The 25,115-nt window shown below is 32.6% G+C and overlaps 3 protein-coding genes and 1 non-coding gene across 6 annotated transcripts in view; 2 read left to right on the top strand and 2 right to left on the bottom strand.

Annotated features, from left to right (window-relative positions):
* LOC126779050 (WD repeat-containing protein 7) overlaps positions 1–8,469 on the bottom strand; it is a 129,406-nt gene extending 120,937 nt beyond the window's left edge. The window contains exons 1-9 of one of the 2 annotated variants that reach the window (XM_050502824.1): positions 8,306–8,469; positions 7,878–8,122; positions 7,211–7,324; positions 4,299–4,442; positions 3,756–3,821; positions 3,139–3,301; positions 2,648–2,780; positions 1,759–1,785; positions 368–458 (exon numbers count right to left, since the gene is read on the bottom strand). In XM_050502824.1, the coding sequence (XP_050358781.1) occupies positions 368–458; positions 1,759–1,785; positions 2,648–2,780; positions 3,139–3,301; positions 3,756–3,821; positions 4,299–4,442; positions 7,211–7,324; positions 7,878–8,111 (972 nt within the window). In that variant the 5' untranslated portion in view covers positions 8,112–8,122; positions 8,306–8,469. The remainder of the gene's footprint in view (positions 1–367; positions 459–1,758; positions 1,786–2,647; positions 2,781–3,138; positions 3,302–3,755; positions 3,822–4,298; positions 4,443–7,210; positions 7,325–7,877; positions 8,123–8,305) is intronic. The other variant, XM_050502825.1, reaches the window with a different exon arrangement.
* Positions 8,470–8,785: 316 nt separating this feature from the next.
* Positions 8,786–10,943, top strand: LOC126779013 (coiled-coil domain-containing protein 13). The gene is made up of 4 exons (XM_050502764.1): positions 8,786–8,986; positions 9,140–9,766; positions 9,845–10,063; positions 10,158–10,943. The coding sequence occupies exons 1-4, from the start codon at positions 8,786–8,788 to the stop codon at positions 10,941–10,943; spliced, it is 1,833 nt and encodes a 610-aa protein (XP_050358721.1).
* A 360-nt stretch (positions 10,944–11,303) lies between these two features.
* Positions 11,304–25,115, top strand: part of LOC126779105 (LIM and SH3 domain protein Lasp) — a 38,528-nt gene continuing 24,716 nt past the window's right edge. For both annotated transcript variants that reach the window (XM_050502947.1, XM_050502946.1), the window contains exon 1: positions 11,304–11,524. In XM_050502947.1, coding sequence (XP_050358904.1) covers positions 11,456–11,524 — 69 coding nt within the window. In that variant the 5' untranslated portion in view covers positions 11,304–11,455. The remainder of the gene's footprint in view (positions 11,525–25,115) is intronic.
* Trnav-uac (transfer RNA valine (anticodon UAC)) lies at positions 17,034–17,106 on the bottom strand. Its single transcript has one exon. It is a non-coding gene; the product is annotated as a tRNA-Val (tRNA).

Raw genomic sequence — 25,115 nt, 5'->3', positions numbered from 1 at the left:
AATTATTTCTTACGAATTGTACGAGAGGTGAGGGGCGCACCGTCGCCGCGGGGGGCACCATATAAATACGCGCCTATCTGTGTCCATACAAAACTCGGCGTATGTGCTCCTACGTTTTAGTAACCGCGCGCCTTCGGCTCGCGACGGTCATATGCTTGATGTTTTGTATGGACGCTGCGTGTGGTAGGTAATGTAGGTCCCACAGACCTAATACAAAGCACCCAAGATTTCTAGGCAGTTCTGTTTATTTGGATTTTCTTACAAATAATGATAATGTTTTTGCTTTTAACAAATTACCATCTACCTCCTACCCCAACACGCGTGTCAAACGGGGGTAACCATTTGTTAACACATACTTAACCCTCACCTTATTATCTGGATGCGCCAAAATGCTAAACAGCACAGGACTATCGTGGTCCACGGATGGACCATGGAAGCCTTTATGATCAGGTACGGAACTGCAATCACACGAAGGTTTTTATACAGTATTATATATCTATCTATCTAGATCTATATATATCTAGAACGATAATCAAACGTTACTTTAGTGGTATTTCGGGATCTGGGTTTAACATTTACATGGTTTCAATTCAAACTTGGAAAATATTTTAATTTTCAAGCAAAGTAAGTTTTATTAAAAAAAAAATTAAACAACCAAATACACCGACAATAGTAATTAAACCAAAATGTGACGTGTTACTTTACACAGGGTGTTCGGATAGACAGTTTTTGAAGTATCGGCTTTCAACTTTGTGTATTGTGTAAATTGTTAACCAACAAAATAATAATAATGGATATTATGATGTGCTATACGCAACGAAACACACATACTATCTATTTACTAAATAAACACTAACAAAAACTGTATAAAATAAGCTAAGCGTTTCGGAATTGAATATATTTGTTCCTTAAGACGAGATGGCCCAGTGGTAAGAACGCGTGAATCTTAACCGATGATCGTGGGTTCAAACCCGGGTAAGCACCACTGAATTTTCATGTGCTTTAATTGTGATTATAATTCATCTCGTGCTTGACGGTGAAGGTAAACATCGTGAGGAACCTGCATTTGTCTAATTTCACTGAAATTCTGCCACATGTGTATTCCACCAATCCGCATTGGAGCAGCGTGGTGGAATAATCTCCAAACCTTTTCCTCAAATAGGGAGAGGAGGCCAGCAGTGGGACATTCACAGGCTGTTACTGTCACTATTCATATTTATTTACATAGGCTTTTTTATTAGCAGACTATAACGACCTTTATGACGAAAGGTTTTATGTTTTCTTAAAGAGCAAGATTTGGAGTTCATTCCACCATGCTACCCCGGGCGTGTTTGTGAATCTACATGTGATAGAATTTAATTCGACACGAAATATTGCCTCACAATGTTTTCCTTTATAGCCAAGCACGAGATCTTCGTTTACAGAATTTATCTATTTTCATAATTCTTTTAGCAAAATCAACTCTCAAATAAATAGATAAGTTATTCTAAGTAGATAAGTATTTTTGTATACAATCAGCCCTACAATCAAATTTCCATAAACTTAGCTTATTCTATAAAACACAATAAAACAATTTACATTTAAATAGCTCGATATCAATGACGTCATTAATCCTAAAAAAAATCCTGTACTCAAAATTACATCTAAGAAATAAAAATAAATATGCACTTTCAGGATTATATACACAATAAACATAATGAGCAAACAAAATTCAACTACTAATAGAAAATACATTTACAAAAATCAAACAGTGCTGACCTACTGATAGCTTTTCCGCGGAGTTTGCTATAAAAGAAAGTCACATATTTAGCAAGCTTAGTACCTACTTAGCTTATATGCAAGTAGGGTATGTTATAAATAATAATGTCCTCCAGACCGATTTCGGCCACGGCGCCCAATCTCAAAAGAGATTAGCCAACTACGCAGGATATATTATAATGCACAAGTGTGTGTGCAAACACAGATCCACTCTCTGTTCCCTAACTCTCATAATCCGATGGGACGGCTATCCGACACGACCGGAACGAGTTCAGGCGCAGGACCAACGGCTTTACGTGCTTTCGAAGCACGGGAGTGTAGACACTACAAACTTCCAGACTCCGGGCTGCTACTGAGAATTTTCTGACAGAAAAACCCAATAACTTTTTACTGGCCCGGCCTGGGAATTGAACCTAGGACCTCCGGGTCTGCGGCCTTACATCAAGCCACTAGACCAACGAGGCAGTCATGTTATAAATATTAAAGATATTGTTATATTATTTTATTGAATATGGTTATTTCAAGGAGATGTTAAATATATTTATAATACAAATTTCAAAGTTTAATTAATTTTTAGTTAAAGTCCTTATATACTATTATTAAGCTATCTTTAATGATAAAATTCAATTATTTTTTTATAAAAAAACAGTGATTTAACGAAACGACCGAGGCGTTGTGCTCAATGATGATAATCTAATGCTTTAAAATAATTAATAAAATTGTGTTCGATATGAAATTTTAAATTTTGATTTTCTTAAAGCTTTCGACTGTATCAATCATTAATATGAAAAAGTATAAAAATCTCGAATTGTATAAATCTTAAATTAAAATGTTTGAAAAAAATGTTATGATATTTTTATTTATTTATAGAGGAATTATAATCACTTACTTGGCTGGCAACTTATAAAGGTAACCCTTTCCTTCCGTGGACCACACAAGGACCCTGTCTGGGGCCAAAAAGTCTCCTGACATCCAACGTTCACCGGATGGCGCTTGAATCGAGCAAAGAACGGAGAAATCGCCTAGAAATATGAATCAAACAATATATAAGTACATATCATGTATTGTAAGGAGTTATTTCTCTTTAAAAGGCGGACGGAGAAATGGGCCACCTGATGGTAAGTGGTCACTAAAGCCCATAGATATTAACATGTGAGAAATGTTAACCATTCCTTACATCGACAATGCGCCACCAACCTTGGGAACTAAGATGTTATGTTCCTTATGCCTGTAGTTACACTGGCTCACTCAACCTTCAAGCCGGAACGCAACAATATTAAGTATTACTGTTTAGCTATAGGGCATATCATGAGTGGGTGGTACCTACCCACGCGATAACAAAGCCCTACCACCTAAAGGTATATTTAAATTTGAACTTACCAGCGTCATATATCTGACAGTACTTTGCGCATACAATCAACACGGTGCGCTGGTTGTACGCGCAACAGTTGAGCGAAAGCGCATTGAGACAGCGAATTTGTTTGGATTCGTTTTCGTATATCGGTTCCGATTGCTTGTTCTCGTGACCGAGTAACGACCAAACCTACAAAACATAAGTAATAATATATATATTAAATAAAGATTGAGCCAACTAATTATTTATTACACATAAGATATGCTGTTGCTCGTCTCGACTTCGTACGGACGAAATAAGCTTTTTGGAACCCACAGCACCACCTATCGAGTCCAATCTAAACCATCCCACACTTACAGAATTACAAAAAAATCTTCTTAATCGGTCCAGTCATATAGAGAGTTCAGTTACATACGCATGAAATATTTTATGTGTACCCTGTGCCTGTAATTACAATGGCTCATTCATACCGTTGAGCGTTACATGAGACGGTGGTACCTCAAACTAAGTTCTGTCACCACTAAATTGGCAAAGAATTAATTTAGTAAAATCTGTTAATCACTCGTGGAAGTGGAATCAGAAGTGGAAGTCATTTAAGAAGGGAAGATTCAAAATCGAATTCTTCGCGCGATTAATTGCTTACCTTAACAGTTCCAGTGATAGAAATAGCTAGAACAACATCGTCTTTCCTTGACGATGGTCGCAGTACCTGAAAGAAATTTGAATTCAAAACGAACATATCGATTATAGTAACAGTAACAGCCTGTGAATGTTCCACTGCTGGGCTAAGGGCTCCTCTCCCTTTTTGAGGAGAAGGTTTGGAGCTTATTCCACCACGCTGCTTCAATGCGGATTGGAGGAATACAGATGAGGCAGAATTTCAGTGAAATTCGACACATGCAGGTTTCCTCACGATGTTTTTCTTCACCGTCAAGCACGAGACGAATTATAATAACAAATTAAGCACATGAAAATTCAGTGGTGCTTGCCCGGGTTTGAACCCACGATCATCACATTCACGCGTTCTGACCACTAGGCCACCTCGGCTTAATTATAGTAAAGTAGCTTTTTAATATGAAATGCTGCCTTTTTTTACATTTACAAAATGCATACATATAATTTAGAAACTTCACTAAGTAAAGTAATTGGTGTAGAGTCTTAAAGTTTGGCCAGTTGGGTTACTCACGTGCAAAGCAGATATCCAATCGGGGTTCATTTTTGAACTCAAAGAGAACAGAATCTCGAGTGAGAATGGATCCATGATCAAAATCTCAGCGTAGTAACCATTGCAGAACAAACGGAGATCCTCACTATTACACATATGGTAAGCCTTTGGAAAAAAGATAATATATTGATCACACATCGGACATGTTCCCAAGCTGTAGTCTAGAAATACCGACCAACCCCTTTTTATTCCTTTTCTGTTTTTTTTTTGTATTTGTATATATGTAAAGAAATAATTGTAATATTACTTTAATGTTTGCTAAGTTTGCCGTCTTACTAGCATTTAAGTTTCAGTAATAGTTTATATGTGATAATCAAAAAAAATTACAAATGACGTTAAAAAAGATTTGATGATTGATTAAAAAATAATTAGTTAGTAAAAAAAATAATAAAGAATTGTGAAGAAAAAGTTGAATAATAAACTTAATATGTTGTTTCTTTGTAATCGTTCATTGAAAAAAAAAAATTGCTTTTATATATTTTTTTATTATTATGATCACTTCTGATTCCTGATAGTACATTAATTAATAATTAATATGGTATTTTAAAAATGACAACGTACTTTATTTCTTTACAATTTTTTGTGCTGAGATCGCCCTTCAACTTGAACTATGAGGATCCAGAAATGACCACATATGCCGGACACCTGGTAATCCAAATCATGATATTAAGTCCGATTTTACTAATATCACAATGCCAACATTTCAATGTTTTATAATCATTATGTACAATATATGATATTGAGTATGAGTTTTCTGAACAAACTGAACAAGTAACTTAATTATAATCATAATATTCTGGGACATTATTCACACACAGCCATCTGATCCCAAACTAAGCAGAGCTTGTAACTATGAAAACCAGATAACTGATATACTACATATAATATTTTTCTTTTGTAAGCACACTTATATAGATAATTACACCCAGACTTGAGACAAACAGACATGTTCATGCACACAATTGTCTGTCCTAGGTAGGAATCCAACCCACAACCTTCGGCGTGAAAGGCAAGTATCTACCAACCACGCCAACTGGCCCATAAAAAAATTAAATAAAAAACATTTATATGAAAACAGAAGATTTTAAAGATTTAAGATATTAATTTGGTTAAATAGTCTGCTGAATACTTTTACCTTTTCCAGTATTTACTAATTATGTTACTAAAAAATGTTGACGTGTTTATATTTATTTGTAATGAAACTGTTTTTAAGGCAGAGTGTTCTGACACGGGGGTAATCCTCTTACTCTTAAAAAAATGCTCCTGTCTAAATCTTAAAAAAGGGGATCGGTCTGACCCGGCAAATTATCGACCAATAGCTATCACCTCAGTACTTTGTAAGGTGATGGAACGGATTCTAAACAACCAACTGATCCATTACCTAGAAGATCACTGTCTAATTAATGATCGTCAGTACGGGTTTCGACCAAAACGGTCCACGGGTGATCTTCTAGCGTACGTAACACACCTCTGGGGTGAAGCTATCGACAAGCATGGAGAATCGTTGGCTGTCAGCCTCGATATCTCCAAGGCTTTCGACAGGGTCTGGCACAGAAGTCTTCTCTCCAAGCTACCGGCATATGGTCTGCCTGCTCAGCTATGCACCTTGATTGCCAGCTTCCTACACAAGCTTAGCCTTCGTGTTTTAGTAGATGGTTGCACTTCACAATTCTATGTAGTGAATGCTGGGGTCCCCCAGGGATCTGTGCTATCTCCCACACTCTTTCTTTTGCATATCAATGATATGCTCTCCCTTGGGAACATACATTGCTATGCAGATGATAGTACAGTGCATGGTGGATACCACGGACGCGCAGTGGCTGGGCGGGCGGAAACTGAGGAGAGGTGGAAGAATCTTGTCATTGAACTCGATAGGACGTTAGAGCTCATTGCCAAATAGGGTTCTGATAATCTTGTTGAGTTTAATGCCAAGAAAACACAGGTATGCGCTCTCACAGCGAAAAAGTCACCATTTTACCCTCATCCCTCCCTCTGTGGCATACCGCTGATGATACAAAGCAAAATCGCCATGCTGGGGATGTACGTTCGCTGCGACCTTAGTCCAAAGGATTACATCGAGGCTATTATAAAAACAGCTTCACGAAAACTCGGAGTTCTGAACAAGGTGCGGCGTTTTTTCACGCCGCAACAACTGTGCCTGTTATACAAAACACAGGTACGGTCTTGCGTTGAATATTGCTCGCACCTTTGGGATGGCTCCGCTAAGTACCTACTGGAGACCTTGGACCGGTTGCAGCGACGTGCAGTACGCATTATTGGCGACGTAAAGGTCACAAACACCCTTGAACCTTTACAATTGCGTCGCGAGATAGCAGCACTGAGCGCTTTCTATCGACTGTATCACGGCGAGTGCTCTGAGGAATTATTCTCTCTAATTCCTGCTTCCCCCTTCCTTCTTAAGTCCACGCGAGCTGGTTCTCGATGTCACCGCCTAACTGTGACATCAATTCCATCGCGCACAAAGAAATTTGGCAACTCCTTTCTTTGACGCACTACCAAAAAATGGAATTCCTTACCAGCTCACGTGTTCCCCTCCTCTTACAACCCGGGTTCCTTCAAACGAGGCGTGAAGAGGCATCTTGCGGGCCGGCAAAGCGGTGACGGCTAGTACAGAACATTCTTCCCGACTGTACTGGCCGTCGTCGCATTTGGACTCTACTACCACTTACCATCAGGTGGAGTAGAGTCATTTGCCATCCCGGACATATATAAAAAAAAAAAAAATCTTGTCGATTAATGTTAAGTTACCGATATAAGCTATTTTAATTAGTTTTATTCTTTTAATAGGTACTGCTCTAAAATAATTAAATAATAATATTTATGAATTTCAACTGATATTTTGACATTAATACCTGAATATTTGTATGGACTTGCGTTAACTTGACACTCTCCCTGCATTTCCCATCCACAAGATCCCAAGTACACATCTCACCAGCTTCGGAAGAGCTTACTATGAAGTTGTTATCCTAGAACATAAATTTTCTTATTTATAAATTCTATAATGCTAAAAAAACTATATTTAAGACCTCTAAAAATGGTATAGTTTGCATAATTTATTTTGAATATTATACTTTAGGACCTTAAATGTGATTTCCCCATAAACAAAATTCATTGGTTCAGTCAACATTTAAACAACAGCGTTTTTAAAGATATGTAAAAAATACTTAAATAAAAATTATATAGCATATTATAAAACTTCTAGAAGATGACATTTATACAATTAAGGACTTCTGTATATTCTAGAAGTGTTTTATAAAAAAACTTTTTTAATGGTGAACTAAATATTGGAAAAAATAATATTTTTTTTGGATTGGAAGAAATAAATGTTAATTGTCATGTTTTCGCTATGTTAAATAATAACATTAAAGCAAGATTACATAATTGAATATTTGGATAGTATATTTAAATTGTTATTATTATTATTACCTATACCTTCTAATCAAATCTGAATTAATTATGTAAGTAAAGGATTATTTTAAGACAACAAAAAAATAATAATAATATGGTCTTATCATTTACCTGGATAATAGAGGCTCTGGATAAACATGTGACAGGCGCAGTGTGCCCAACAAGAAGGCAACGAGGTGTCATCTTTAAGGTCTCGGGTTCTACTTGCCAAATACATATTTGACCATCGTAACAACCTGTTACTAACGTTTTCTGGTCTCTCGATAAGTATACTGACGATATACAGTGAGTAGGTGCATGTTTACCCCATAGTACAACAGGTACTATAAGATTCGTGCCAGGCATTTTGTCTGAAACTAAGCAATTAAAAACATATATAAATGAACATAAATTTAAATAGTATAATCAATAAATAGGTAAATGATTAAATAATGAATTGTTACGTCTATAATTAAGCGTGAAAATGTTTTGTTTGCATAACAAAATGATAAGAAATGAGACATTATTTTTATGCAAGGACAAATTAATTTCATTCGTACCTGAATCCTGTTAGGACAAGGAATTAAATTTGAAGAACTGAACAGTCAGATACTGCCCATAAGGATGGTTTGACGATTTCAGACTGCAAGAAAATTTAAGTTTTTTTTTCAATATTTTTAACGCAATATGAAAAATAATCAATGAATTTACGACAGCTGATTGTCACCAGCCGTCAATTGTCAGATTCAATTATATGTTTTTGTAGGTTGGTAACATAGAAATATCGCTATTAATTTAAATACATATCGAATTATTGTAAAATTAATATCTTATTTGTTTTAAATTATTTACCTAATAGTAATGTGGCTAAAAAATCCTAATATTTATTATAAGGAAATCCTTTACCCGTCTTAGTATGTCATATGAAAAAAAAAAAAATATTTTCAAAAGAGGTTGTTTTACACCAAATATTTTTTGTTAATAAAATCTAAACTGACATATAATCAATACTTTTCAAATGAAATGATAGGAAATTTAAAATGGATAGCAAAAAAGTATCTTCAAATATAAAAATTAGATCTAAAGGCAATGTAAAAGACGAAAAGTTAACTGAAATGGGAGCGAAAATCGATGAGACGGATGAAATGAAACTAAAAATGTTAGCTGCACTTGATAAACCAGACGAAGATGATATTTTATATCCTCCAGAACTAAATGCACATTTAATTGAACAGCTTAAGGTATATCACAATTATTTTATTTATTTCTTGAAAGTACAAACATTCATTCATAATAAATGTAAATAAAAGGGACAAAAAAATTACTTGTTTATCACTTTAACTACCTACACGCATCAACCCAACCCAAAACACTAAATATTTATTTATTCTTAGATTACGACGGGTGAAAATAACGAACTACGTAAATGTATATTTATGAAAGACGAAGAGATGAAAGAACTGAATAAAACTATATTGGACCTTAAGCAACGAATACGTGACATCATATCTAGTACTGGACCAGCAATTTCATCAAAATCTGCTGGAATAATAAGTGCTAAAATAACAGAGCTCTGCAAGCAGAACCGACATTTAGTAGCTGAAGTTGAAAGTTATAAAACGAAAAATGCTGCGCTCGAAAGAAAAATAATGCAACTCGATATTATCAATAAAGAGAATGAAAAATTAGAAGCTTGCCTTTGCAAGGAAGAAACAATCGATGTTAATTCGGACGAATTGAAAGAATTAAACAATAAGCTTACTGTAGTCAATAAAAGACTGTACGAAAGCAAAAATAGAAATCTTGAATTAAAGAATGATATATTAATAGCAACGAAAATACTGCAACAAGAGCTTGGCGATAAATTTACGAGTATAAAAGAATTGCAAAATGATTTAGCCGGTTGGAAGGGTAGAGCACAGCAGATTGTTTTATTACAAGCAAAAAATATGGAACTAGAAGAAAAACTCAACGGTAAGAATAAAGACACGACAGAATCAAAGAGAAAGGATCAAGCTCAAGTGAGTTTCTGTATATTTCAAGCAAATTTTCATGCAAATATTGTTACTAGTGGTAAAATATTATATTATAAATTTCAGATTATTCGGGAATTAGAAATGAAAAGGAAAAAAGATATAGACCAAGCCATGAAAGATTTAAATATGCTTAGAAAAGAAAACCAAGAATTAAAAAAGAAATTGGATGGAGCAAGATGTCGAATAAGAAATTTAGAGTGTGATTCGACAACTGTAAGGCAAAAAATGCAAACTTTTGTTGAGAAAAGTAACCATGATGATCTTCTTATAACAGAGCAAAGAGTTAGTATAACTAATCGTAACATAAATTTTGATTATTTGTAATTAACGATATAATATTTACAATATTCATAAACGTTTTGCGTTTCGGTTACAGAATCAAATAAAAAATTTGGAAATTTACTACCAAGAAATTCTGAAAGAGAATACATCAAAGATAACAAAGATGAATAACGAAATTGGAGAGTATCAAAAATTAATCAGAAATACGGATGCGAAAATTGACGCTCTTCGACAACAAGCATCAGAAAAGGCGACAAAAATTGAGGAATTGAGAGCTCAGTTATTAAGATATGAGGAATGTTCATTACAAAGTGTTTTCTTTACTCCGATGAAAACAGCGACAGACAATGAAATAAAAAAGTTATCGGATTTAATTGTGACGCTAAACGAGAGGTTAGATTGTGAACGTCACAAATGGGAAGAATTGGATATAGCGCATAGAAAGCTGAAAGAGAAGAAGAAAAAGTTAGAAAGGAAAGTGATATCTTTGGAGGAAGAACTGAAGGCTTTGAAAGAAGGTTCTAGAAGAGGATCAAGAACATCTAAGATATTATTGACTAAAGAACAGCAATACGATGTAACATTTGGAACAACATCCTTAACGAAGAAGCCATCATCAATCGTAGTATTCAACAAGCCGAGTGAGACAATTTCATCAGAAACTCCAACAGGATATGAAGCTTTAGAAAAAGATGAATTAAAGTACAAATTAGAATTGGCGGAAGAAAAACTTAAAATAATGGAAGACAAACTTAAAATGATTGAAGAAGAAAAACAAGATGACTATAAAAATCTAACAGAAATGATACAAACTTCAAAACAACTGTTTAACGAAGCGTTGTCAGTTTTAAAACGTGACAAGTGTCAATGTGAGCAATAATTTCAATGGTTTATTTAAAGTAAAAAAAAGTTATCTGGATGTAGACGTTTTTATGAGATACAAACATTAAATTTTTTAGATTTGATCCAATTTTTAACACAAATACTGATATATATATAAGATTGTAATGTTAAATACGATTTGAGATTTTAAAAAATAATCCTTTTTATTATAATGGTTAGAAAAATAACTTAAATATTGCACTAAACAACTATGTAATGACCATTTAAATTTAAAATAATTAGTAAATTATGTAAAAAAAAACAACAATTCCTCCCATTCATTTAAAATGGTTGATGAAACATGGTAGCTTTTGCGCTAGCGACAGCAACATTGACCGCCGCCATTTGTCATTTTTTTGGCATGCGCGTTCGAGGATGCTACGAAAATCGTGCTCGTGAGTGTTTTTATGAATTCAAGTGAATTTTGAACTTTGTTTGTGTAACGTGAAAGTTGTGTCTGTTAAATATTGTTCATATTTCTTTAGTGATTGTGTTTTTTAATTTGTCACAATGAATAAAACTTGTGCAAGGTGCGAAAAAACAGTTTATCCAACGGAGGAATTGAAATGTTTAGACAAGGTAATTTTCCCACATTCTTATGATAAGTTTTTTTATTTAGAGATCATGTACAGAATTATCTACAAATTCAAAAATTTATGATGCTCCTATAGAAATCGGCGATAATATTAATTTCCATTTAAGTAATCAAAAAATTATTACTGAAAAATAAACTTTTTCATTGTCATCGGCCGGTACACCAATTTAAACAGCCGGACGGGTGAGTCATTAAATTATAAAAATTAGTGCTGATATCATTGAGAGCAATGTAATACCATATCTAAGTGTATTCGTCCCGTATGCTCTTTATTAGGCTATATAGGTGACCTTGTATCACAATACATCGATTGTATCGATATCTCGGTTCTGTGGTGGTATGTCATTGACATCGTGAAAAATTAAAAAAAAAAGAATAAATTAAATTCTCTTGTACTTGTGCGTAATATAGTTCGAAAATCTATATTTATTTTTCATACAATATACATGGGTAGTAATATTAGTCTGCTGATAAGCAATATCTAATCTGATAAGAAGTAATTATTTGTACATACATATTATTTTCCTACAATGATAAGTTTTCATGTAATGAAAATAAAGTATTTTATCTTCACAGAAATTTTCAGTTCAGTATTTTTAATAATAATAAAATAAAATAAAAAAAATATGTTCACATATATGCTCAATACAACTGTTACCTATATAATAATTTAATACAAAAAAAAAAACAAATTTCACCAATATTATTATTATACTACAAATATTGTGTCCTCATTTAAAACTTCGCTAGTTTGATATGTTTATTTTATATAGTTTCAGCTTGTGAAAATCTGCCTTTTAATGTCCATATGGCCTATTTAAACTATAATTATAAAATATTTAAATTAAATTATGTACTGAAGTCTAAAATAAAAAAGGAGGTTGCTTATGTTGTTTGGAGATTGTTTTGGTAACTCGCACATCAATTTAATTTATTTATATGTATGACTAACTTTTAACAATGGGATTTTCTATGATCAGCATTACAAACAACTTCAATGAGGAAACTTATGCTACTTTAAAACTGTAAAAAATATTAAATCATAGTTATTCCCCATGACTCCATTATTTATTTTTCTCTTAGATTTTATTTTTCTGTTGATCCCATAATTTGTGTTTATATTCTTATCAAATGGCAAATGGTTCTGTGGCTTAGTCCTGCTGAGGTAGCAATGAGAGATTTTTAACTGTACACATGTGAAAGAGACAGATATATACTTTGGTCGTTTTAATTAATTTAGCTTAAATGTTTTTAACAGAATTGCTGCTATAAATAAAATTTAGTTACAAATAAGCACAATTAGTACAAAGTAAGTTTTGACATTACTTACTCTGTGACAAATAAAAAAATATGAATCTAATTTATTACAATATTGGATTTCAAAATTAATCTTTTTGTACAACATCTTAACAGATTACTTCCTTTAATTAGTAGCGTTTCAATTTTTTTAATTACATATATGATTGAATATTAAAGAATGACTTTCAATAGGATATTCCAATTGGAATTGAATTCAAAATTCTCACTTTTTAAACATATCATATAGTAAATATGTTTTAAATTAACTTAATATGAAATCACAATTTTTTTAGGCACTTTTACAGTCTAAGTACAAATTGCAAAGTAGAGATAAATACGATAAATAATGAAAGTACGCTTAGGTTCTTATTATGTAAGGGAGGGGGTGGCAAGTGTTAGGTGCTGTGTGTACTTAATAACCCCAACAATGTGTATGCAAAATTTCAGTAGTAGTTTCGATGTAAAAGGATAACAAATAAACAAACTTGCTTTTGCATTTATAATACATATTAAGTTAAGCAACATGTAATAATGATTGTACTCACTTTCATAAGTAAATACAAGATGCAATGCCTAAAGGTCTCATGATTCATTCTATATGTATTTGAAGCATTTGAACTGCAAATTTATAATGTATGTATATATATCACCAAGGTTGAAAATCTCACAGGTGTATTGAGTAATATTGAAACCCGTATTATTTGCCATATAGAGAGATGTTTGCATTCAATATGGTTTATAAAAATGATTTTTAATTTTAACTAATTTATTTATTCTATGTGTTATGTCTATGACAAAGCTCATAAATGATTGAGCTTGTTTGATTAATTAATTAAAAATTTAATATGTATATTTTTATTAAGTGTTTTGAATGAATTGTTAGTTTATTATTATTGTTGATATAAGTTTATAATAATGTTGGTTCATTTCATTTAAACATTAATGTTATTTACAATTGGAATCTTATTTTTGCTTGGTGGTTCGCCTTTGCAAATCTTTTTTTTTTTTACACGGCCATCTGATCCCAAACTTAGCAGAGCTTGTACAATGGAAACCAGACAACTGATTTACTTCATATACTACTTTTCTTTTGTAAATACATACTTATATAGATAATTACACCCAAACTCAGGACAAACAGACATGTTCATGCACACAAATGTCTGTCCTGGGTGGGAATCAAACCCATAACCTTCGGCGTGAAAGGCAAGTATCTACCAACCACACCAACCGCCTGTCTAATCTTAACCAATGATTGTGGAATAGCAAGCATCTCTGAATTCTTACATGCTCAATTTATGTTTTGTAATTCATCTCCAGTTCAGTTATTAAGGAAAAAGCTGGATTCGATGAATTTCTATCACATGTCCACATTGGATCCACTAACCACTCCACATTAGATCAGCATTGCGGAACAAGCTCCAAGCCTGCTCCGCAAGAGAACAGCAGTGAATTTACATTGTGGAAACAATTACCAAATCTTTGTAAAATTATATTTTTCATAACATAATGTTGTTTCATAATCGGGTCAAGTTTGAACCTTTTTTTATAACCATATACGTAAACAGAAATGTAATAAAATGTTCGTATGATATTAATAATATCCTTAACTCTTCGTTTGACCATGACCCGCTTTTGAATGGCCGCCTGTAATCGCTCGATGACTCAGTGCTTTTAAAAATCAATTTGAATAAAAATAATAATTTTAAAGTAATTTTAAAAAGTTTTCATATGGCATGACTTTAAAAAGTAATTGTTATAATTAACTAAGATTTTTGGCAATTGTTGTGCCAACAATGCACAGATTATTACGCCTATGTCACATTCACATGAAGAGTGTTCTCTCACCCTAAGTTTAGATAGGTGGATGGGGTGGATAGGGGTACATGCTTGTCCGCATACTGACTCGTTTCTGTTTATTGTTGTTTCAAATTATTTGTTGTATAGTCTTAGTATTTTCGTATGCTTAATTTGTGTTTATCATTTTGTGCCTGCGATAAGAAAAACATCGTGAGCAAACCTGCATGTGTCTAATTTCATTGAAATTCTGTCACATGTGTATCTACCAACATTGGACTAAGCTCGAAACCATTTCCTCATAAGGAGAGGATTTACTTTTCTTTAATATGTTTAGGTACGAATTTATTCCTCATAGTGTTTACATAAACTGTTATGAATAAACACTTATTCTATTCTATGGTCACGATTTATCGTGAAAACTATTTTCAAACGAATGGTTCAATTTACTATTATTTACTTACTGAACTAGGCATGTAAAATTATATATTAATAACCTCATGAACACTCAGGGATACTTGACCAGATTTAAAACCGCGATCTTCGGTTAACATTCACGTGTGCTGTCCACTGGGCTACCACACTCTTTGTATATGCATTCTTACTAATATTATAAATGCTAATATTATATATAAGTGAGTTTGTTTGTCACGTTTTCAAGCCATAACTGCTTAACTGATCATCATGAAATTTTGCGTACACTTCAGAAAGGGGCATATGATTTACCTAAGACCTGCAAAATACTTTTATATTTTTAAGTTTAATCATAACCTTTTAAAATAAAGTTTTACCAAAAACGGTCAAGCAGCTATGGTGTGAAGCTTGACTGTTTTTAATATACATAAGTGTATATATATGCATTCATATAATTTTGCTATCATTGTTTTTGTATTATTCCTTCATGAATATCTATTTATCCTTAAGTTAGACTGGTATAGAATGTATCATGACATTTTGTCTGCTTTTTGTTAAAACTGTTGAAAATTTGTTGGTTTGTAAAGTATTTTAAATAGATAAATAACTCGAGTATAATGTACAAACTGATTTCGATGAAATTACCAGAGTAGAAGCGATATATATGAGAAACAGAAAGTTACAGTTTACATTTATATATATAATTCGATTAAAACGATAATTAGTTTAAGAGATACATCGTTCTTCAGCCCCCTTCAAATAGCATTGTCATTTGCAACCCCTAATAGACTTTTAATTAATTCGCCAAACTAATAATGGCCAGATTCTATTACTGACGTTGAAGTTTTATCCGGATTGACACGTGACGTAATACACTATCAATCACTTACGTGATGTTGCTAGTACGTCATCATTAAACCTTACAGATAATAAACAACAAATTAATATTTATAATATAAATGACGACATTTTACTTATCCTGTAAAGGCTCGGAGGCCCCGAATATTTTTTGAAATTCGGTGAAAAGTTTTTTTTTTGTATTTTATTTATTTAATTGTAATAGCACGCTTACAACATACATATAAACATTGAAAAGAATTATTTTAGAAAACAATAATAGTATATCTAATATGCATGTCAATTACAAGTGTACATAGCACTTCCAGATTCAGTAGTAACAGCCTGTTTATGTCCCACTGCTGGGCTAAGGGCCTCCTCTCCCTTTTTTTGAGGAGAAGTATTAGAGTTTATTCCACCACGCTGCTCCAATGCGGGTTGGTAGAATACACATACGTCCAGATTCAATCTAATCAAATTTAAATTAAAAGTAACAAAAATCATCAGTAATTATTAAAAATGTCAAAATTAAATAATAAATAATGTCATTGTTATAATAAAAAATTAATCGGCGAAATCATAATTAAAATTTGTAAATTATTAATATTTAATTGTAATTGATTTTCATTCATTGAAAAAGTATTTTGTGAATGTGAATATTTTTTCTCTTTAATAGAACGGATGTTATTTTTTTTATCTGCAAAAATATATTTTAATATGTACGCCCCTTGTAGAGTCCCCAAAGCTAGAGCTCCGTTGCCCTTCCCTATATCTAGCTATAAATGCAAGTTACTGAGTTCATATTTTAATTAATATGTTATGTTAAAAATATTTAAAAAAACTCAGTACGTGATTTCTTAATCTCACGATATGATCCATAAACGATTAAGAATGTCATACTTCACTGAATAAAAATTATATTTAATTATTCATTAGTGCTATGAAGTAAAATACATAACCGCAGATTTAAAAAAAAAAAAACACTTATTAGTTAAACGTATAGCAGTTTTACGCTCGAGTTATCGAATCTTTAGCCGTGAAATATCTATGTTGTTAATTACAGAAACGTTTATTATTTTTATATATATATTAATGTAAAGAATGTTTACTATGATTGTTTTGTTAAAAAAAAAAAAAGAAAAAATGTGATTCCGGCCAGGATCGAACTGGCGGCCTTCTGCGTGTAAAGCAGATGTGATAACCACTACACCACGGAACCGATTGAAGTGAGTGTTCAAAATAAAGATTAATATCTTATACACTGTATAAATATTTTTGTGTAAGAAAATATTTTTACTACTAAATGAGACTTTTTTATAATGTCTAACTGGAAAAAAAAATACTAAACATAAAATTTATACAATGACAGTTGAAACACTTCGACATTGAAGTTGTAGTGAAATACATAAAGCACACCCCCATTTGCCTCCTCTCGTAAGGGTCAAGAGAATCGTAATTGCGATACAAAAGGTAAATTCTTAAGGCTTCTAGTATTCATGCTACCAATCTGCGCGGTCATTGATGTATAATAACTATTTTTAATTCTGATTTGCATAGGTTTCTAATATTATTAATTTTATAAATGTGATTAGTAGCAGTAGACTAGTTTCGGCTGTGCGTCGATAAATAACCAGTCGCGCCAAACGATTTTATAAATATATATATAAGATAATGCTACCCATACACGTTTCAAACGAAACATAACGACGTGCCAGAATAAAAATTTATTCTAAATATTTTCCACTGAATAATATGAAAAAAAAAGTGTTTGCTCACGATGTGCTGTCACGCGAGGTTGATTGTCCTTGGGCATGCGATAATATCGTGAGGAATGTGACTAACTCATTACAGTTTGCTATATATATATATTTCATAATTCGTTTTTAATTAATATCAAAATCAAGCTTTTATATAAAAAAATCGGTTTATGTTCTTGATCTTTGAGGAGCTTCTTCGTCTGAAGTATACAAAGAGGAAGTGAATCTAATTTTCCTTATATCAATTAAGAGACAATACTTCGTAACATGTATGTTAAATAAAAGCTTTTAATTATAATACAAAGTTATTAGGTTATTCTGTCGAAATCTCTCAGTTGCATCCCGGAGTCTGAAACTTAGAAATGAGTACACTCCCGTGTCGGAAAGCACGTGAAGCCGTTGATCCTGCGCCTAAACTCTTTACTTAACCTTCTCCTCAAAAAAGAAAGGGTCGACTGAGCCCAGAAGTGAGACATTTACCGGCTGTTATTAACGACATTAAAATTACGAACCTACACAATTTTAAGCTAGATATATTTATATACATGTGGACACGGTGTGCTCATTAAAATAATATTAATACAGTCGGTCGTTCTTTATATAATAATAATAATACTAAATATCAAATTACAATAACTAATAAATTAAAATCATGCAACCTAAAAATTAATAATGATTTAGCATGAATTATCGAAATAACATTGAATATTTATAACTATAAACAAACTATACATTCATTCATTTAAAATTATTGACTAAGAAAATAAATAAATATTGAACAACCGGGAACAAATTTATTTGCCCAATACAATTAAATGTCAATAAATGGGACATGTCATTAAACCTCGGTGGGTTTAACCATCTTTATACTTATTGACTTTAAAAAATAAAAACTTAATATTCTTTTGGCGAATTAATTTTCATTATTTAGAACATAACGTTATCAATTTTATATCGGAAATGAGGCGGAAAGACGTTTTAGATACGGTTTCCGTTAGACGATTTATAGACAATCATTTAGAAATCACTAGAAGATTTTCTAAATGGCAATTACTATATATAATTTCCTGTTTAACGATAAATAATTATGTACATACATCAAAATAACAACGGTTATATACTACATAGTAAATTATATCGTTTGTTAAGTTAAATAGTAAAGTTTTGTAGCTATCAAAATATTACATGATAATTGTAACCACATTCCATTTTTTCTGAAAATTCCACATATTTGATGACAGAGTTCAGGCGCAGGAACGGCTTCACGTGTTTTCATCAGGGCACGGGTATATAAAACTCGACGGCAGTAAATCCTAATAATATTTTTTACTTGAAGTTAAAACCCAGGAGGTCGAGGTCTGTCTTATTAACCACTGACTAGATCAACGAGGCAGTTCACTTTTTATATAACTAAATTGAGATCAAAGATTTTATACAATGCTGAGAAATGATAACGGTACCCAAGAGTCTGTAGTTTTGCACCTCGGTATTGTATTTCATGCTTCAATACATTCGTTCGCCGAAAGTAACAATTACGGGTTTGCGTATTAAGACATTATAACTGTGATCGCTATATTTTATTTTATACATTCGGCTCCGACTTGAAACGACATCATTGCAATTTTCGTAAAGAACTCTGAACCTTTTGAAAATAGTACCCAGCTTGTGTTACTCGCTGATAATCAAGCTTTCTGTGGGTGAAAGAATTTTTAAAATCGATTTCGTACTTTTTGAGTTTATCCATTACAAACTATTATAATATTAATGTAGATATCTAAAATATATCCTAAGTTAATACATAATGTGTTACATATTCCAATGGCAGGATGGGTAAAGATTAATCAACAACTTTCCTTAAAATCCTTAAAATCCTTAAAATGACGTGACGTCAGTGGTCGAGTTTTAGTTTTCCATGGTATTTTCGATCCGCGAAAAATTACATTTTTATGTTAGAAATACTTATTTATGCGTTTCACTTAATATGTGTTATAATTACATATTTTTATATTGTATTTGATTTAATAAAAATATAATCGGTTTCAGAACGTCATTTGTATTGTTTGGTAAAAAAAGTTAAAAAAAAAAAATAGTTTTCCCGCGCATATATAAAAAAGGGGAACTGAACGATTGTCATCGAATTAACAATATATGATATTTTGTTTTAATTAAATTGAAAATATCTCATGAGTTATTACATTAAAGATATTGTAATTAAAAAATTATAAAGTTTATTACTTCTACTGGTGTGTTTATTATTTAAATCTCGGTGAAGTTGTTATCGGAACTTTGGAAGTAAAACTAAAATGGATGTAATGGATGAATGGATAAAAGTAAAAGATCAGGTTATTGTTTCAATTTCTTACGTCATCATTTACTAGGTGGTAAGGCTTTGTGGGTAGGTACCACCTACTTATCGGATATTCCTCCGCTAAACAGCAATACTCAGTATTGTTGAGGTCCGGTTTGAAAGGTGAGTGAGCCAGTTTAACTACAGGCACAGAGGGCATAACATTTCAGTTCCTCGGTTAATATTTGGTACATAGCCAATGGCATTGAGTGGTGACCACTTATCATCAGATGATCTATTGGCCCGTCTACCTACCTGTAACATAAGAAAATATATTGAGTTGTATAAAAATCGGTTAAAAAATTCCACCTTCACACACTTTGCCAAAAACGAATTTATAACATATAAACAGTTAGGGAATCCAAGTCTGGTCTAAGCATTGGGTATAAAATGTCACTTCGACACAACCGTCGCTGGTCCATGACAGCCATTCTAATGACAAGGTTTTTAGGGCGGAACAGTTTCTTCATACTGCACGATGCAGTTCCGTGCCAATCTAATTGTGACATATGCGAATATGATATAAATATAATGCATTTTAGCCCTCTTCTCGTTAAGGTAGGGAATTAAATCATAATACAGGAAATGTGGTGTAATAGTCCTGCTTTGTTCACATTACTACTTTGCTTACAAAATAATTATAATAATTTATTTCGTACAAAACCTACCCCATATACTTTATCCTATAAGTTCTCATTATAATAATTGTTATAATAAAAATATAAACATTAAATTCAAGCTTGTCACGTCAATAGTCACTCTATATATTTATAGTATATACTAATACATATGTATATTTGTTTAGTAGTTTTTTCAGTTAGACATTACAGAGAAACGTCTCATTTATTAGTAGAAAAATTAAATTAATATAGTTTTTGTATATGCACTTCATAATGAAATTAAAACTCACAAATGTTTTTTTTTATATATATATATAGAATAGGAAGGCGGACGAGCATATGGGCCACCTGATGGTAAGTGGTCACCAAACGCCTTTAGACATTGGCATTGTAAGAAATGTTAACCATCGCTTACATCACCAATGCGCCACCAACCTTGGGAACTAAGATGTTATGTCCCTTGTGCCTGTAATTACACTGGCTCACTCACCCTTCAAACCGGAACACAACAATACCAAGTACTGCTGTTTTGCGGTAGAACACTACATTAGCTATAATATAACTGTGAATTGTTAGATGAGTTTCTCAAAAATCACCAACGTGAATACAAACGAAATGATTACCGTTGTAACGTTTGAAAATTTGCATAGCAATGATAGTTATTGGAAATTGGCAAGATGCCAAAAAAAAATTAATTTAATTGACAAATTCATCCAATATTCTTCCAAAATCCAATGGTTGTTCGAAACGTTTCGATCTTAAATCGCTACTGCTTCCTTCCTTTCTTCCTTTTTCTTAAAGGTGTAATTTGTACTTGTAAAAATTTTGAAGCGAGTGAAATTTCAAGGGAGTGACGCAATCAATGCAACGACACAAGTGTATTGTAAGTGCTATATTGAAAGCGATTTGAATCGAATTATTAATCCTTCAATCAGATTGAAGTAACAGAAATAGCCTCAATAAAAAGGTTCTCCTTCAACTTGTGTCGATTCTAATTAAATTTTGCTTACTTTCAATTAATTCCAAATTATCCACACGAACCCATGTTATAAGACCGTGTTGTACCATTTCTTTTATTATTTATTTTAATTTTTATGTTGCAAAAAATGTTTTAAGTTATTTTAAATACAGCTAAATTTAATGTGATTACTTAAAATTAAACTAAAACTTATGACGCACTCAAATTGACTCATGAAATTTTGTTTTATGTATTTTTTTTTAATATTGTAAACCTAAAAAACACGCGCAATATTAAATACAATTCTTAGTATTCAATGAATGATCGAAAGATCAATGATCACGCGCATGTATTTAAAAAAACTCACGCCCGACCTTGAACGGAAACAATGGAGGCGTTTACCATTGATTAATACCGCAACAAACGGTTAATATAGGTTGGGGTTACATGTTTATCTGTTATAATTACCTCTACAGTTAAAGTAGTTATATTATAGATATACTAGCCAAACTCGTCAGATGCTGCCACTGGTGCTCAATGGAGAGTATAGAAGTTGATTCCTGAAACGCTTTGAATCTACATTCATCATTCGCACTGCGAAACTGTGGAATGCTTTGCCCGAGTCTGTATTTCCTGATAGGTACAACGTTGGTGTCTTCAAATCCAGAGTGAACAGGTTTCTTCTAGGCAAGCGTGCTACATCCTAGACCGTGTCGGTGCTTAAGATCAGGCAAGTCAACGGTCAAACGTAATTGTAAGAAAAAAAGCGTCTTGAGTTTTATATTCTGACCGATTTCGGACTCGGCCTTTCTAAAGGGAGATTAGACAAGTGCGTAGGACTATTTCTTTATGTTTACTTGGTAAGGCTTGACTGAATAGGTACCCCATATACAGATATCACATATTCTACCGTCAAATAGCAATACTTAGTAGTTCAGTGTACATTGACGATGTCATGGTTAATATTTGTTAGATACGTGACAAAAATACGTGCTTTCCGAGGCATGAACATTTACACATATCCAACTTTCAGACTAGTAATAGGCTGTTATTATTAATTTTTCGATAGAAAAAACCAAATAACTTTTTATTTAAATATGGACTCGGAATATTAAATTGAATATTACTGGTGGTAGGGCTTTGTGCAAGCTCGTCTGGGTAGGTACCACCCACTCATCAGATATTCTACCGCAAAACAGCAATACTTGATATTGTTGTGTTCCGGTTTGAAGGGTGAGTGAGCCAGTGTAATTACAGGCACAAGGGACATAAAATCTTAGTTCCCAAGGTTGGTGGCGCATTGGATATGTAAGCGATGGTTGACATTTCTTACAATGCCAATGTCTAAGAGCGTTGGTGACCACTTACCATCAGGTGGCCCATATGCTCGTCCGCCTTCCTATTCTATAAAAAAAAAAAATCAAAGAAATCACAGTTTTTTTTATCAAATGTTAAGACTTGTTAAATTTTATCACGATAGCTACCAAAGACGTCTCAGTTGAACATTGTACAGACGGAAACGTGGTATTTCTAAAAGCGTCTAGCGTCGATGTTTAGGCGAATGGAAAAGATTTTTCTTATAAAAATAAAACCAGTCTTGTGTAACGTAAATACGTAAATACACGTTCCGTTGCGTAGTAATTAACTGTGAAAGTATGAGACATAATTGGTAGACGTTTTTAAACATCATCTCCTCATAAATAAAATGGATTGGACCGTTGCTATAATTTAAATGAAATTATTTTCTACTAGTGTTCGCCCGCATGTTAGGTAAGATGGTTTTGGAAGGGGTTATTAGAAACTAGTTTAGATAAAAATCTAGCCTTTGTCATTCCTCGGGGTTCAATATAGCTTCATACCAATTTTATCAAAATCTTTTCAGTGTTCTAACCGTGAAAGCGTAACAGAGTTACTTTCGCATTTATATATATTTGTTTTGTTGGAATTTTGTCTATTTAAGTCAGTGGCTGTTTGAATTATTTTTATATTTGTTTTATTGTAAAAGAGATAGGTAGACTAACAACATTGATAGCAAATGGTCACAATCGCACATAGACTAATACCGAACCACAACAATACCAACTATTGCTGTTTAGCGGTGAATATTTGAGATTTATTCCTTGTCGTTTTTACCTTAAAGAATAGAAGAACCTCTATTTATACTTTTTATATTCATGTTTAATTACTCACAGATTTATTAAGTACGCTGTCAGCGTTAATAATACACCTAAGCCCTTATTTCGACGGACGCCAGCCGCCCCTATGGATTAGATAAATCAATTTGGCGGTCCGACGGGAATTCCCCGGTCATTTTTCACTGTTCAATTTGTGAACCACTGGGGAATAGACGTTGCCTTCATTGTGTACCTACATACTAATATATATTTTAAAATATATTATGTATTTTGTAGGATATCCTACATATAAATAGGTTTACACGGCCCACGCTAGTAAAGCTCTCCCAGTCGGCATGATTTTTTTCCGAAACCTGCAATTGTCTGTGTTCTGATGCTTGTGTTCTTGTAATGTTATAATTATTACGGTCAGTGTCGCATATCACTCTGACATTTAACATCATCAATTATATTTCAGCTAATTTACGCCGAACATCAATGAATTATACGTTTTTAATTTTCCTCATAAATCTCTCCGTTTATTGGTGAAAACTGTATCAAAATCCATTCGGTTGTTTGTTTTTGTTTTTATAACAACAACTGAAATTATATCATTGGTCGAGTTCTAGAATTATCTATGGTACTCACTATGTATCACTGTTATTAGTGAAACGATGTTATATTATAAATAAATATAGTATAATCGACTGCATTATATAAAAGAGCTATTAATGGGACAATTACAGGCTTAGGTTAGGTAATTATATTTACTAAGAAATAAGTAAATAAATGGTTTGTTTATTCGTATATAACGGATCTTGTGAGCAAAAAAGTTCGCGTTCCAACTTTGACATTGAAACGATAATTATTTTATAACAACTTTATTAATTATAATACATTTGACCCGAATAACTTGACCCCATTAACGATAAGCGTCGAAACAATTAAACGAATTAATGAATCAACATACATAATATATTGACGAGCCGGTTGGCGTGGTTGGTGTGGTTGGTAGATAATTGCCTTTCACGCCGAAGGTTGTGGGTTCGATTCCCACCCTGGACAGACATTTGTGTGCATGAACAAGTCTGTTTGTCTTGAGTCTGGGTGTAATTATCTATATAAGTTTTTATTTCCAAAAAAAGTAGTATATGTAGTATATCAGTTGTCTGGTTTCCATAGCACAAGCTTTGTACAAGCTTAATTTGGGATCAGATGACTGTGTGTGAAAAATGTCCCAGGATATATATATATATATATATATATATATATATATATATATATATATATATATATATATATATAATATATAATATATAATTCTAGGTAATTTGTTGCGTGTCATTTAAAAAGAGCATATGGTCCAATGATTAGAACACGTGTATCTTTTGATTGTAGCGTGTTCGAACCCAGGCAAGCAACGCTTAATGTG

The sequence above is a fragment of the Nymphalis io genome, chromosome 28 (genome assembly GCF_905147045.1).
Source record: "Nymphalis io chromosome 28, ilAglIoxx1.1, whole genome shotgun sequence".
Classification (NCBI taxonomy): Eukaryota; Metazoa; Arthropoda; class Insecta; order Lepidoptera; family Nymphalidae; genus Nymphalis; species Nymphalis io.
The sequence above is the reverse complement of the archived record's forward strand: the minus strand, read 5'-3'. Positions and strand labels throughout refer to the sequence as shown.

What these genes read in the sequence shown, in the direction of transcription:
- LOC126779013 (XM_050502764.1), top strand. Translation starts at nt 8,786, where the DNA reads ATGGATAGCAAAAAAGTATCTTCAAATATAAAAATTAGATCTAAAGGC. An exon ending in ATTTAATTGAACAGCTTAAG is followed by an intron (nt 8,987 to 9,139) that starts GTATATCACAAT and finishes ATTTATTCTTAG; the next exon opens with ATTACGACGGGTGAAAATAA. An exon ending in TTCTTATAACAGAGCAAAGA is followed by an intron (nt 10,064 to 10,157) that starts GTTAGTATAACT and finishes TTTCGGTTACAG; the next exon opens with AATCAAATAAAAAATTTGGA.